The sequence below is a fragment of the Lissotriton helveticus genome, chromosome 1_1, assembly GCF_964261635.1.
Source record: "Lissotriton helveticus chromosome 1_1, aLisHel1.1, whole genome shotgun sequence".
NCBI classification, from domain to species: Eukaryota; Metazoa; Chordata; class Amphibia; order Caudata; family Salamandridae; genus Lissotriton; species Lissotriton helveticus.
Genome location: NC_136057.1, coordinates 1,294,271,191 through 1,294,285,788, shown reverse-complemented (window position 1 = coordinate 1,294,285,788; position 14,598 = coordinate 1,294,271,191). Strand labels below are relative to the sequence as shown.

General features: G+C 43.0%; 1 protein-coding gene across 1 annotated transcript in view; it reads left to right on the top strand.

Annotated features, from left to right (window-relative positions):
* Positions 1-1,049, top strand: part of LOC144763920 (uncharacterized) — a 106,094-nt gene extending 105,045 nt beyond the window's left edge. Inside the window, exon 4 of the mRNA XM_078649962.1 lies at positions 694-1,049. Coding sequence (XP_078506088.1) covers positions 694-1,049 — 356 coding nt within the window. The remainder of the gene's footprint in view (positions 1-693) is intronic.
* The last annotated feature ends 13,549 nt before the right edge of the window (positions 1,050-14,598 follow it).

Genomic DNA, 14,598 nt, shown 5'->3' with positions numbered 1-14,598 from the left:
TCAAGACTTTGAGAGTTAATCTCCCCCCTAACCCCAGGCTCTGAATAAAGGGGCTTTGAACTCACACCTAGGCATCACTAGCACTGCAGCACCAAGCACCTAGAAGTGCACAAACGAGGAAACAATTGGCTTTGACAATGCTTATTACATATGTTAGCAAAATAAGACCCTATGTGAGAAAGAAACTTCGAAACCTTTCTTTTAGACACCTAATGGAAAAACTTTGCGCACTACATTTGTAAGTAAAAATATAACATTAGGTGCCAACCAGAGAGAGACTCAAAATAGACCTGTGTTTCCTGTAAGAGAAGCCAGGAGCTGCAGATGCACCGGAGATCACACCTCTCGAAGCGTCATAGGTCAGGGTTTAGAAAAACGAGCTCCTCTTCTTTAGAGTCCGAAGAGACACTGGACCACAGAGTAAAGCGGAAGGACACGAGGAGCCGCCGCAGACGACGAGCCTGGGACTGCCCTGGGCAGAGATGGAGCTTCAGGGGAGATGAAAAGAAGAACTGGAGGAACCCGAGGAGATGAGACAGAAGTCTGTCCTGAGCAGAGACCTCCAGCCCTGATCCACTGAAGAGAGACTGAGTGTTAGAGGAGAGACGCCCTCAAGAGAGGAAGGGAGTGCACCAGTGAACCGAGGCAGCGCCATGAGGACTGTCACCGCTCTGGCTTTGATGTTCTGTGCAGGTGTCTTCGGAGCTGCGGGAAGCGATGCTGAAGAGGTGATGGGTGCCTCGGGAGGGTCCCTCACTGTGCACTGTCGATACGCCCCGGGGTTTGTAAAGTACAAGCATTACTGGTGTAAAGGAGCTGATTGGCGCTCCTGCTCCATCCTTGTACAAACCGCAGGATCCGAGGAGGCGGTGACGAGGGGGCGGTTTACCATCAAAGACAATTACACAACTCGCACATTCACAGTGACCATCACAGGCCTCCAAGAGGAGGACTCGGGGCAGTACTGGTGCGGGACTGAGATATGGTTTAATGATAACATGTACCAAGTTAAAGTGACTGTTTCCAAATCTGATGCTGGATTTCATTAAACGGAAAAGCCATCAGCCACAACGAAGGGTCTGTCTGTCACAACCGACACACCACCAGGTCTCCAGTGCTCTGCACATGAAGAAGTAAACACCGCTTCTGTCACTCCAGGGGCTACTCACACTCCAACAGCCTCTCCCTCATCTTACCTGGCTCTCCAGTGGCAGGTGAAAGCCGCCCTGATTGGTTTAATTCCACTTACAGGTGTAATCACCTGGATAGTATCCAAGAACAGAAAGAAGTCTCCGGGTGGAGAGGGTGTCTAGGGCGATGAGGGATATCTTTGGGTAAACTGCCTTCACAGGGCATGTTGGAAGACCCGCTCTGTGGGACGGGGTGTGCCCCTGCATATATGGAACAGACCCCGCTTCCTGCATACAATGATCAGGCATGTTCAAGCTTCTACAGTCTTTGAGCCCTGGTACAAGTTCAGAAGCTTGTGCGCTGAAGCAAAGATTCACAGCACCTCCAGCAGGACACAGAAACTCTACACACCCCGGGCGACACTTGTTTTGGGGGCGGCTGCCCCCCTGCTCTTACACGAGTCCATGGGCGGCAAAGTGCCGAGCTACGCCACTGGCAGTTCCCCAGCATGGCCTGACTCAGAAAAGCGATTCTAGTTAAAATGTTAACCCAACTGAAGGTCGCTCATCCAACAGACAACTTGCTGCGCTGCGTGAAAGGGAGAGGCCAGGAATGCTCCATATTTAGCAATACATCATGCATTCATGCTGTCTGACTGCGATGGTGCACAATCTGCCCCGAGGGAACCTTGCGCCATGGTGCAAGGGTGCCTATGTTGCAGGCAGGATTGTTTTGTGCAGGAAGGGGCCTCTTACTACACAACAACAATCCCCACAATACCCTGCTGCTTTTTTCCTCTTTCTAAGTGTGCTACAGAATGCAGTACACTTAGAAAGACAACCGAGGAGAGCTGAAGCTATTTCTGCTCGTTGCGCCTCCCCTGGTAAGGCGTAGCATTTTGATGCATTCCCAGGTTTACCAGTGTTGGTAAATCTGGGAATGGTCCAAATCCATGGGTCAATGCATGGGGACATCCATGCTGCACCTATGGAAAGTCTTCCCAGGGCAGATTAATGCAAGGCAGCGACTTGTGCTTCCATGCATTACTCCAGATTTATCAAGCAACGTAGGGCCATACAAGGTGGCTTGCGTTGTCCGTTAAATCTGACTTAGGGATCGCGTTGCCCTTCCGACACCCTGCGTGTCCCTTGGATTTTTTTTTGGCTAGGCCTGCGTGGAGTTCTCTGGGCGACATACCACTTAACATTCATTTTTGGGGTGAATTGAACAGCACATGCCTCTAAAATGTCTTTCAATTCTGATAATGTTTTAATTACATAGGAAGAATTAATGTTTTTCAAGTGAAAGTGCTGTGTTGTTTTATTAGATATCTTGCCAAGCTTCTGTAGACATTTTTTAAATCATTATTTTTTGTACTTTTATGTTTGAAAATATGGAGATAAACCTATTTTCATTGCACCATACCTTAATTGTAAGCCTGTTCCCTAATACTGATTTGCAAATTTGAATATGCCTGTACTGATGCCATGCTTTCATTTACTATTCTTAACTACACATTTGCTTATCTTAATTGATAGTCGTGTGGCCCTTCAGATGGAGAAGCTGACACGTGGCCTAATACAATAAAGGTTAATAAAACAAATATGCCTGCTAAAAAGCTATTCGATATCTGTATTTCTTTGTGTTCTAAATATAGAGAAAGGAAACATGAGAGAACATGCATTGACATGAACTGCAAGATTACTGTAGGCATTTTATTAACAAATTGTATAAAATATTAGCGGTTGCCTACCTCGATCATGCCATTAAAAAAAATATTCAATATTTAATTAAAATGTCTTCCAACTTGTGCCCACTTCCGTTTTCAATATGGCGAACGCGAACAGCATTGTCATACAGGAATATTTTCATTCATCATTATGTCATTTCAATAAAATGTATTTTGTTTGATAGGAAATATGTGTAATCACACAATGCTCTAAATATATAATGCATCTCAATATTTAATTTTTACACAATACAAACGTAAAAAATATAGAAAGCATCATTTGTACATCAATGCAAGGAAAGTAGCCAACTTAAAACCCATATTTCACAGAGGTGAATGCAAGTGACACTCCCTGATTCTTTAAAATAAACAACTTCATTTTTATTAATTCTTGTTCAAAATTGATGTTTTGGTCATCAAGATAATAAGTGAATCTGGTCTTTCTCTGGGGACATAAAAATGTAAAGATTTAAAATACACAAATGAAAGCCCTTACGAATGTGGGGGCATATTACCAAGGGGGTTTATCTCCGCTTTTTTGGCTTTAAAAGCCAAGAAAGCGGAGATAAAATTATCTCCCTATTACCTAGCTGTCGCTAACACCAGTTAGCGACAGCTAGTAGGAGATAGCGACCATCTTGGGCCCCACTTTGCATGTCAGAGAGGTGTGTTACTAATGACATGCAAAGTGGGCGTGCCAAGATGTTAGCGACTGGAAACAGTCGCTAACATCGCTATCTCCTATTACCAACTTTTGGAGATATTCGCGCTAAGCGCCAATATCTCCAAAAGCTAACACCTGCCCTGAGCAGTTCTTAGCCATGTTATCCAATGGGAGGTGGATAACATGGCTAAGAGCATTAGCTCGGTAATGCATGAATATCGCTGACTTTTCAGCGATATTCATGCATTGCGGCCGTTTTTTATCGCATTTGCGATAAACCTTGGTAATACCAAGGTTTATCTGCGATAAAAATCGCCGCAGCTCAGCAGTAAATTTTTGTCTCTAACCAAGCAATAGCGATAATTATCGCTATTGCTTGGTAATATGCCCCGTGATTCATAATAAAATATATTTTGGATTTAAAGGCTTAGCAATCTTGTCTCCATAGTTTTGTAGTGTAGTTCCTATTATCCTAATAGGCTCTGCGCATTGGAATAATAGTTTATGTCTATTTCTTCATCTGTAGAGTTATTGCTGTTCATTGTTGGCTTTGGAATAGACGGTTTATTTAAGTCTTTGATTTTGGCTAGGCCAAGACAGGTAGTTTGTTGAACAGTGTCATTCAAAAATATAATTTGTTCTGGGATCATGCAGGCTCTAAACAATGATTCTATACCTTGTACTTGCCATTCTTTTGTACCCCAAACACTTTTTACTTCAACATTTTTGTCCCAATAATCAAAACCAAATGTATTCATTTGTTCAAAAAATGAGTCAGAATATATCAATTTCGTGTTTGTAAGCATGGTTTTTGTTCCTGTCTTATTTGACAATTTGAAATAAAATGTTTCAGCATTACTTGTGTTGAACCCTGAAAAGTATGAATATTTGTCATAAAAGGTTCTTGAGCTTCCTTTTGGAGGGGTTGCACAATGTTCCCATTGATTATAATTTAAAACATTTCTAGGTTGTGCCGATTTATGTAGAAAATGGTTACCATAGTGGTTGTAACAGTACATACTATCATAATTAGACGAACCCTGCAAATAATCATGTTTGGTAAATTTAGCAGACATCACTAGGTCAGACATCATATCATTTATACTTTCAAAGTCCCAATCATCAGCAAATGCGCTTGGTTTTACAAAGTCACTCAACGAGATCTTGATTTGGTGTGGATATTTCAGGATTTCAACCGGACCATAAATTTCATAGTCAGTGTTGTCCCATGCTACCCCACCCGGTATAGGATTGGCTGTGAAGTTGACTGAAGAAAGTTCTCTTTTCTCGACGTGTGAAGACGTGTGTGGCTTGAGGATCAAGTTGATTTTCTGGCTTGCTGTGTCCATTTTAGCATATTTTCCCTCAATGAAGCGTCCCAAGCATAGTACCATGATGAGCCAAAGTATGAGGATAAATGCACCAAAGGCCACCCAAAATTCAATCCATGGAGAAATCAGATAGGTTTCTTTCAGTTGTTTCAAAAGTTCCTTAGCTTTATCTTTAAAGGTTTTTGTTGATGGCTGTGTTTTTGATTCACTGAGGTCTTCAGAGGAATCATTGAAGTTTATGAAGTAGCCGGATGCCGTTCTGTCAATTGTTCCAATTGCTTCAGGATTACTGTTTCTTGCATATTCGTTTGTTACTTCATTGTAGGTTGGTGTGTCTCTACTAAATGTTTTTATTTGGGTTTTTAGAGGTGTGAGTTCCAATGCATTGTTGCATAGTCCTTGTTGTTGTTCTGTAGGCGTTTCGAATGTGATTAGCCTCTTAGTTAGGACCTCTGTATTTGTAGCAAACCTTGGTGTTCTACTACTTATCGGGAGTCCACTTGGCCTACTGTTTGTTATCGGCCACATGATTGTGGTTTTACCAGGTCGATGGATACAACTCGGTTCTCCTTTTTACCAGCAAGCGGCGGTAGTACAACTGATCTTGTCCCGTTGATAGACAAGACAGGAACTGCTTTTGTGTAAGAAGGCCCAAATTCCTTCTTTACCGCGATCTTTTCTCTGACTAGATCCCCGACTTTTGGAATCCAGACAGGTCTTGCTGGGACAGGTGGTGGTTCTTCAGTGGTTGTTGGCTGCTGTTTCAACTTTATGTTGCTCAGGTCTTTTCTTGTTTCGTTTAAGTCCTGCAAAATAGCCAAACGATCTTTGATATCAAAGCTTTTTTCCTTCACCACTGAAGTCTGACTGTCAAGATCTAAGACCATCATCCTAGTCCCAAACAACAATTCGTACGGACCGAATCCCTTCAGAGAATTTCTTGGCAGGTTGTTTAGACTACATTGGACACTTATTAGATGACCCACCCAGCTCCCGAACCTAATATCCTTTCTGTTATAGATAGCTTTATGCCTTGGTTTTTTCTTTACACCAACCCGTATCCCTCAGGAAGGAAGTGAGAAGAATCCCGCTGTGCTATGCTCATTTGGCAATGATTAAAGTGAAAACATTGGTCAAACGTAGCATGCTCCTAGCGCATATGCCATTTAGACTCGCAAATCTTTGTATAACAGTCCCGACGTCAGCCGAGTGCTGGGGTCTACATTATAAGTGGAAACTAGTCTTTGTTTGTTAATAGGACGCATTATTTACACTGGTCTTATTGATTATTGTTTAGCCCTTCTTGAGTGAAACGCCATGGTATTACACCGTTTCTCTCGCCGCTGCGATCTCTGTTGCAGTCCGGGCATTTTTTTACAAAAATGTGATGCTGCAGGCTCATGCCTGGCCACCAGTACACTGATTGTAGTTCTTCCAGAGAATCTTTTAGTTTGAGATGACTAAGACCCTCACCTATATGTGTGTCTACAATTAACAAAGTTCTCCTGTCCATGTTTGGAATTACTCTATCCCCCACTCCAGGGATTCGAGCAAAAGGAACGGAGTTTGCATCGATTATGTATGTATAATTGAGTGGATAGTTGATCGGTAGCGCTGAGCAGTCGCCTTTTGATGACGTTCTCACCGCCAGCACTGTTTCACCGTCAATGTATTTCACTGTACGCTTTTTTCTAGCTACGGAAGCCGATTTAGTTGCTACCGCTGTGGCTGTCTCAGCCAATGAATTCCCTGCAACGTGAACGCCATCACGCTGATGACTCAGTGAGTGTATCACGTGAGTCTTTGGTAGTTCTTTCTGTAACAGAACTATTTGTTTCCAAAGCAGTTTTTGCTGTATTGTTGCACCTGTGTCATCTTTGTAACCGTTTTGAATCCATTTCTGCAAATCGTTGTTATATGATTTGACGCAGTAATATGAATCGGACACTATAAGTGTCGGGAATTCGCGATCTGCATTATCTAGCGCCATTTTCAATGCTATTATTTCAGTCTGTTGTTCTGAATTAGTTTCTACTGAGTGTGTTTTTGTTAATAGAGGTCTTAGTTTACCTCCGCGCCACACTTCTTTTGTAATCTCACATGTGGGGTTGTAAGTTTGATCTCCCCAAACGGAGGGTTGAGCATGTCCGTCTGTATAGATTACACAAGCGTATTGTCGTAATGGCAGAATGTCTATTGGCAGAGGGAATGTTCTTTCATATTCTAGATATTTTAATTCCTTTAGTTCTGGATCAAAGTAGTATTTTACTTTGTCCATTGTAATGGAATTCACCCATTGTATCCATTCCGGATTCAATGCTGTTGTTGGTAAATTACACGGTGTTGTTAATGCCTCAAAGGCTGGTTCTGCTGTTCTGACTGTGATACGTCTACCGTCAGCTTTATCTTTTTCTCTAGCTATTGCGGTTTGAACTGCATGAACAATGTTTTCTTTAATGCTGAACTTCTTTTCAGCTTCTGTGTACAAGTGTGATTTGAATGCAATCGGTACCTTTTCTCCCTCATTAGAGGTCAGGTATGTGAATCCGCATCTTTCTGGGATGACTCGAATCACAAGATTGCGTGTGTTATCACGCGTTTCTAATTTTGTTTTAATTAACATGTCTGTTTGTAAGGATCTCAGAATTTCTGTGTGTATTTGAGTCCAATTGGTTCTTTTAAAATCTGGTTTTATTAGATCATAAAGGGGTTTGACCCTTTCTGCGTAATTTGCAATGTATGTTCTTCCGAAATTTAGGAAGCCTAGAATTGACTGTAGGTTTTTTAGTGTTCTAGGTGCTTGGAGTACGGCACATTTCTCTAGGAAATTGTCAGCCAGGCTTTTGCCTTCACTTGATAATTCATATCCTAAGAACAGGACTGTTAGATGGGCAATTCTAGATTTTTTAAAGTTGAATTTGTAACCCTCTGCTGCAAACCCAAGTATTATGGTGTTCACTCTCTTCAAGTGAGTATCCAAGTCATCATCTGTTAGGTATATGTCGTCGACATAAGATAATGCTTCGTCATCATATGTTTGTAGTAACTCTGTTACTCTCGCTGAGAATAATCCTCGGCTGTTCTTGTACCCCTGGGGTAACCGACAGAATTGTTTTTGAGCGCCATTTATTGAGAACGCGGACAAGTATCTGCTCTCTGGTGCTATATTTTGACAAAAGAATCCATTAGAGATGTCTAATGTTGTTTTGTATTTTTTGCGCACTATGTTATTCATTAGTGCAGCACTATGCGAGTTTTGCACTGCAAAAGTTTTGCAACATGAGTTAAGGTGTCTGTAATCCAAAACTAGACGATATGAATTGTCTGGTTTGGAGACAGGAAACAAAGGGTTGTTCATTTGTGAGGTGCAAGTTTCAATCACCCCCTGGTATTCAAGTTGATCTAGGATCTCTTTTTCCTGTTTTTTAGCTTCTTGCTTGATTGGATACTGTCTTTGTGCAGTAGGTTGTGATTTTAACTGGATTTTGTGAGGAGGAGAGTCCTCATCCCATCCTACATGATTTTTATATAAAGCAGGAGCTTGAGCTACTGCCCACTTCCTAGCAAGTGTGTATTTTTTATGAATTGGAATATGATTTGAGAAGGCAGGCATAATTATTTCTTCGCCATGAGGGCAGTCCCTGACAAACTCTGGTGGCCAGTCTTTTTCAGCTAGAAGGATGTCATAGCCCTTGGAGAGATTATCCCAAAATAGGCCCCTTATTTTCCTAGTCTTATCCCCTTCTATACGTAACGTTATTTAATATATTTTGTGAGGTTTGCTAACTCTGGTGTCTGCAGTTTCCACTTGAAGGTATTCATTCGTGTCCACTGTCTCCAGATGATTCTTAAGGACTTTGCGAGCTATGCTCACTTCTGCTGCGCTGTCTAGCATTGTCTGAGCCCATTCTCCGTTTTTCAGTTGTGTCCTCAGTATTCTCGGCATTGTTAATTACTTTAATACTGGCTACCTTCTTTTTCGGAAATTGTAATTTCTTTTTTAGATGAGCAGGTTCCTTGTCTTTGGACTTGCCGTGCTCTTCCCTGTGTTCTGATCGTCCTCTTCTTTCCGATTTCTGCGAGGAAGTCTGAAAAGATTGAGAGGGACGTGTATCAATTTCTTGATATCTATCAGGCTTCTTTATATTATCCCTATTTCTAAGATTGTATTTTTTCCCAGAGGGCTCACTTTGGGGAGACCTGTGTCCTTGGTTCGGAGATCTTTCTCTTCGCCGAGGAGACCTTCCTCTGGACTGGAATTTCTTTTCTTTAGGATTGGATTGTTTGTTTCCATCCCAGCTCTTTTTTTGTGTTGGTAAATTATTTAAAAAAAATACTTTTTCAGGACTTTCAATCAGTTGTGGTTTTACTGGTATTCCACCTAAACTATCTCTACCTAGTTCCTCATAGGATTTTTCTATAATTCTGGCAATTTCAGCTGGTTGGTCTGCTATATCTGTCTCTTTTAACCTTTGGCGGATCGCCACGTTTGCTGCTTCTCCCTTTATGTTGGCTAATAGTATTGCCGAGACCTGCTTGAAGTCTTTCAGTAATTTCATACCGAGAGTTAAAGCGGGTTCTGGACCGTATTCATCTTGAATTTGTTTTAGCACATCTGGTATTACTGAGATGGATGGAACACCATGCGTTTTTGTGTAAATGGAAGCAAAGACTGTACCCCAAGTGTCACAGTCCTCCACGTGTGGTGCGATTCCCATTGGAAGACAGAAAGTCAGAATCCTGTGTTTTTCTAATGGGGTGGTGTCTGGAAACACCGCCTCTATTTGGGTGATTTTTTGTGCTAACCAGAATGGTATTTGTTCCCGTTTAGCTGGTACTTTACCTAGGCAGGACTGTATGTTCTGTGGTGTAATTTTATTTGTATTCCCCTGATGAGGGGTCAGCTGTGGAATTTTAATTGCTGGTTGGACTGTTGAAGTCCGCATTACATATTGGACTAATTGTCTATGTACTTTTATTAATTGTTTTAGTTGTATTAAAAGATCTGCTGCAGACATTCTTTCGATGTCTGGATGTGGTGTGTATCCGGCTAGGACCAGCCACGTTGCTCCTGGTCTACCTAATGGACCGAGCCTGGTGATGTGATTATTGTGTTTTAGGGCGCCATTAAACAAGAGCAGGTGCTCTTGAAATTTAAGTGGTACTTCCACCTCCTCGAAAGGAGTGTACTCATTAGGAGGTTCCTCTGTTTTGTAATAGTGGAAGTGCTTTGTTACAGCGTTTGCTGCTGGAAAGTGTATCCATGAATAGAATACCTCTGTCTGCCGATATTCATGTGCCTCTATTACGAATATGACTGTGCCACCTCTAGGTGTCAGTCCATTTTCTATAAGTTTTAAAGTTATAGATTTTCTTATGTTGACCGGGATGAGTATTATATCCGGGTCTGCTTCTTGCATAGTATTATCAGCTGCTACGAGTTCAGCTGCTATTCTAACTGCCTCTCTTTCTCCTTCACTGTCTGACATTGTACTGTCCAGAAGGTTATTCCGTTTGTTTGCAGATCAGGTTTCTTATGGAAACAAAGATTAGATGCACAATATTTTGGAACAGTGTATCCTTCAACGTTGACTAAACCAAGAACCATACATAGGAGTTTCCTCCTGCGAGGTTTGGCGGATATGTCCTTTCACCCACTCCAGATGTCTTTGGAGTATTATGGGAAAAAAGGGGTCTGAGTGAAAAAGCACGACTGAGTTACTCTAATGTCTTGCGTTAGTTTTATCGCCTTTCAAAACGTTTGGGCGCCATGTAGTGTAGTTCCTATTATCCCAATAGGCTCTGCGCATTGGAATAATACCTTCAATAGTATAGGCCTAGACCAGACGTTAACTAGGTCTTCTACTGTCGATATTAGACTTAAAGTTTTGGCTTTGCCAGCTAGCTCAGAGTTCACTAGAAACTTTCTCGAATAGGCAAGGAGGAGTTGAACCTCCCTGGATAGACAAGAAGGGATTTAGTTTCTGACAACCATAGAACATGACAACTTTGCTCTCCCCTAATCAAGAGTGTATCTCTAGAGTCGTGTGAAAACAAAAGACAACTTATTTTACTCAGTCAGTACGTGCATTCTTAGTTTCACCAGATTGTAGAGAAAAGGAAGAGACGGGCGTGTTCAATAAAAGATGTTATTTATTGATCAGTCTCTTTTCTCGTACAAGAGAAATGGATCGATATTATCGCAATACTTATGGTTAAGTAAAGTGCATACAATAAAAGCAGAAGTATAAAATAATACTGTAAAAACATTTATATGGTTTCTAAGCCATATGGTGGTTTAAAATGGATAAAATAGATACATACATATATACATTTGACTAATCGTACTCAACTGGTGCTTCTAACTACGCCTACCCCAGTGTACCTGACCTAAGCCTAATACGTGGGCGGGAATAGAAAGTAGCAGTTTAAGTTAAGTTTGTTTTGCCAAGTGACTGACTCAAGAATTCTCTGCAAGGGGTTATTCAGTTCTGTACCTGGAATCTAGGATGGTTGAGGGATGGTATCTCTCGTCTTTGGTCTCGATATTCCAGGCTGCCTGCAAGGGCTGCTTGGAAGCGCCGGAGCTGGATTTCTCGGCAGGAGAAAGCAGCGTCTCGTTCTCAGCGCGTCAGGAAGGCGGGGCTGTGCCAGCGGGGTCCGCTCTGTGCTGGGCTTCGGCAAGTCTGGCTGCTCCGATCTCGTCACCACCGCGTGTGTTTGCTTAAGGCAATATCGGTAATATTTATACCTGTAAGGTGCCGAGATTGACGTAAGATGGACATAGATACGTCAATAAGGATGTCATACGAACTGGTCGTTAGCACATTCTTTTGCTGAAGTTCTCGGTGAAATCAAAACAATGGCCGCAGGGTTTTTCCCAGGTTGTCATAGGTTTGATTTGTTTTGAGAACTCCGTATGCCTTATCAGGGGCTGGAGGAATATTGCTTGCCTAATTAGATGGCAAGCGTTATGACCTAATCAGATAACGCGTTCCTGTGCCGTGGTGTGGCTTAATCAGATAACGGTTTCTGCATCATGGGATGGCTGCTAGTTAACTTGTTAACCAGAACAGGGTCAGGAATAGGGGGATCGATACAGGACCTATAGGAATACATCACAGTTTCAATGCACAACTACGACATAAAAAAATCTCTGTCAAACTCCTGCAAATAATCAGTGCAGGGGTTGTGTGATAGAAGCACAAATGGTTTTACCACGCATACCTCTACCACGCAGCACAACCACAAATGCGTCTTAACCGCACATTCCTTTACCACGCAATCTCGTATAGGCATAAATAGTAAAGGGTTATGAGTGGCTAAGGACACCACTATCCCACCTCCCCACTGACCCCCCCACCCCTGCCCCCCCGCACTGTCCCTTAAACTACCCCAATCCCTCACACTGCCCTAAAACCTACTCGAATCCCCACCCTAAAAGCTAATTCAACTACCCATTCCCCTCCAACTGTCCTTAAGGCCTAAAACCTTGCACCCTAACGTACACTACCCCGACACCCCCTGCAATGTCCCTTAACCCCTTGTGTGCTGCCGTTGGCCGTTGGCCGGCGGCAGCACTACCTCCCTAGTGCTGCCGTCGGCCAACGGCCGACGGAGCCCCGCCCACTCTTAAGAACACTCGCACAGCGGCAGAAAAACCACCGCGGTTAAGGCGTTAAACTACCCCAACCCCTTCAACTGCCCCAAAACCTACCCGACCCTATAAACGACCACAACTACCGATTCCACTCCCACTGCCCTAAGGCCTAAACCCTACTCCATCCCGTCCCCACGCCATGCCTTAAACTACCCCAACCCCTTCCACTGCCCTAAAACGTACCCACTCTAAAAACGAACCCAACTGCAATAAGACCTAAAACCCTGCACCCTAACTTACACTACCCCAACCCGATGTCCCTTGAACTACCGCCAAGATCTTCCACTGCCCTTAAACCTACCCCGACCCCCTTCCATCCCTAAAACCTACCCCAACTACCCATTCCCCTCCCACTGCCCTAAAGCCGAAAACCCTGCCCCTTTACTTACACTACCCCGACTCCCCACTCCGCACTATCCCTTAAACTTCGCCAACCTCCCCAGACCCACTCACCTCACCACAGCGTCTTACTACTTCCGTCTTCACTGTCTTCTGTCTAGCAAACAGCTAGACCGGCACTGCCTTAACCACGAATATGCGTGGTTTAGGCATATGCGTGGTTAAGGCAAACGTGGTTGTGCTTGCATAGTCGGAACACTTGTGGTTAGGAGGATCGCGGTGTTCTGACTTTTCCCCCAGTGCAGGTCTTCATGTAATGTAAATCTATAGGACAAACTTTATGATTAACTCTAAATACTGACTTTTAGACATTGACTTTAGCTTAAGATTGCTCCTTTGGACCTAATGACAGAATATTTGGGGTCAGCTTTAAGTTCGAAGCCCCCTCTGCAAGCCCTGTACATGAATTTCTCAGTTCAACACGCCCAGGGAGCTGTAGTTTTTGCTTCATGATTATGACATCAGGGAGATTGAAATGTGCAGGGTGCACTTACATAGATAATAGGAGCTCTAAGCAATGCATCCTGGTAACTGTATTTTTTTCACGGCATAGTTACAGCACTTAGAAGATTTCAAATACCATGGACCTTAATTACTGCTTGGAGGACAAGATGTTTCATCAAGACGTGCCATGTGCTATAACTATAAAGCACTCTTAATGTGGTTGATGGGATTTTCAACACGTTTGTGACAGAGTATCCCATCTTCCAGTCTCTAAATGAGGTCCTGTATCTTCTTCCTTCTAAACGAACAGAGCAGTGGATTGTGGGCATGTACTTTCTGGTTGCATGGTACCCAGCATCACATTATCAGTTACAGATTATATTTAGATATCTTTTGGTAGAAAAGTACATGGAGACGTAGGGGCATATTTACAAGGGCTTATTGCCACCAGAACAACACTTTTTATGGTGTTCTGGTGGCAATAAGCCCTTTGCCTTATTTACAAGGCGGCGTTAAGTCACACAGGGCCAGATGTACGACCACCCAATTTGCGACTCGTAAATTGCGTTGCAATTACAGGTCATAATTTGCGACTCTCAAATTGGGATGTACAAATAGGGTTGCAAAATGCGAGGCTCATGAATATTAATGAGCCACTCGCAATTTGCGACCCATTGGGAATGGCTGGCCCTCCCAGGGATGGTGGCCTGGTGTGCACAGCAGACATCCATGTCTGGGACTGCTTTTCAAAAAAGCAGTTAAAAAAAAAAACGCATCCTGTTTTCCTAAAGGAACTAAAAAGAAAAGTTGTTGTTTCATTTTTTAAGGGCAGGTAGTGGTCCCTGAGACCACTGCCCACCATTAAAAAATATTTCCGAGCCAGTCACACAGGAGAAGGGGTCCCCTGGTTACCCCTTTCCATTTGTGACTCCATTTCTACCCTCTTGAAGAGGGTGGTTATTTGCGAGTGTTTTGCAATCGCAATTGGAATGCACCTTCCTAATAGCGAGTCGCAAATCCTATTTAGTGAGTCGAAAATAAATTGTGACTTGCTAAATAGGGTTTGTACATGGCCCTGTAGGTTTTTGCATGTGCAAACGGATCGCAAACCCGCTTGCACATGCAAAAACGGGTCGTACATCTGGCCCTTAATTTGGCTTAGCGCCCCCATGTAAATAAGGCCCCTTTTCACGCAGCACTTAGTGTGAAAGGGTCGGGTTATAGGCATTGCAGTGGCAAT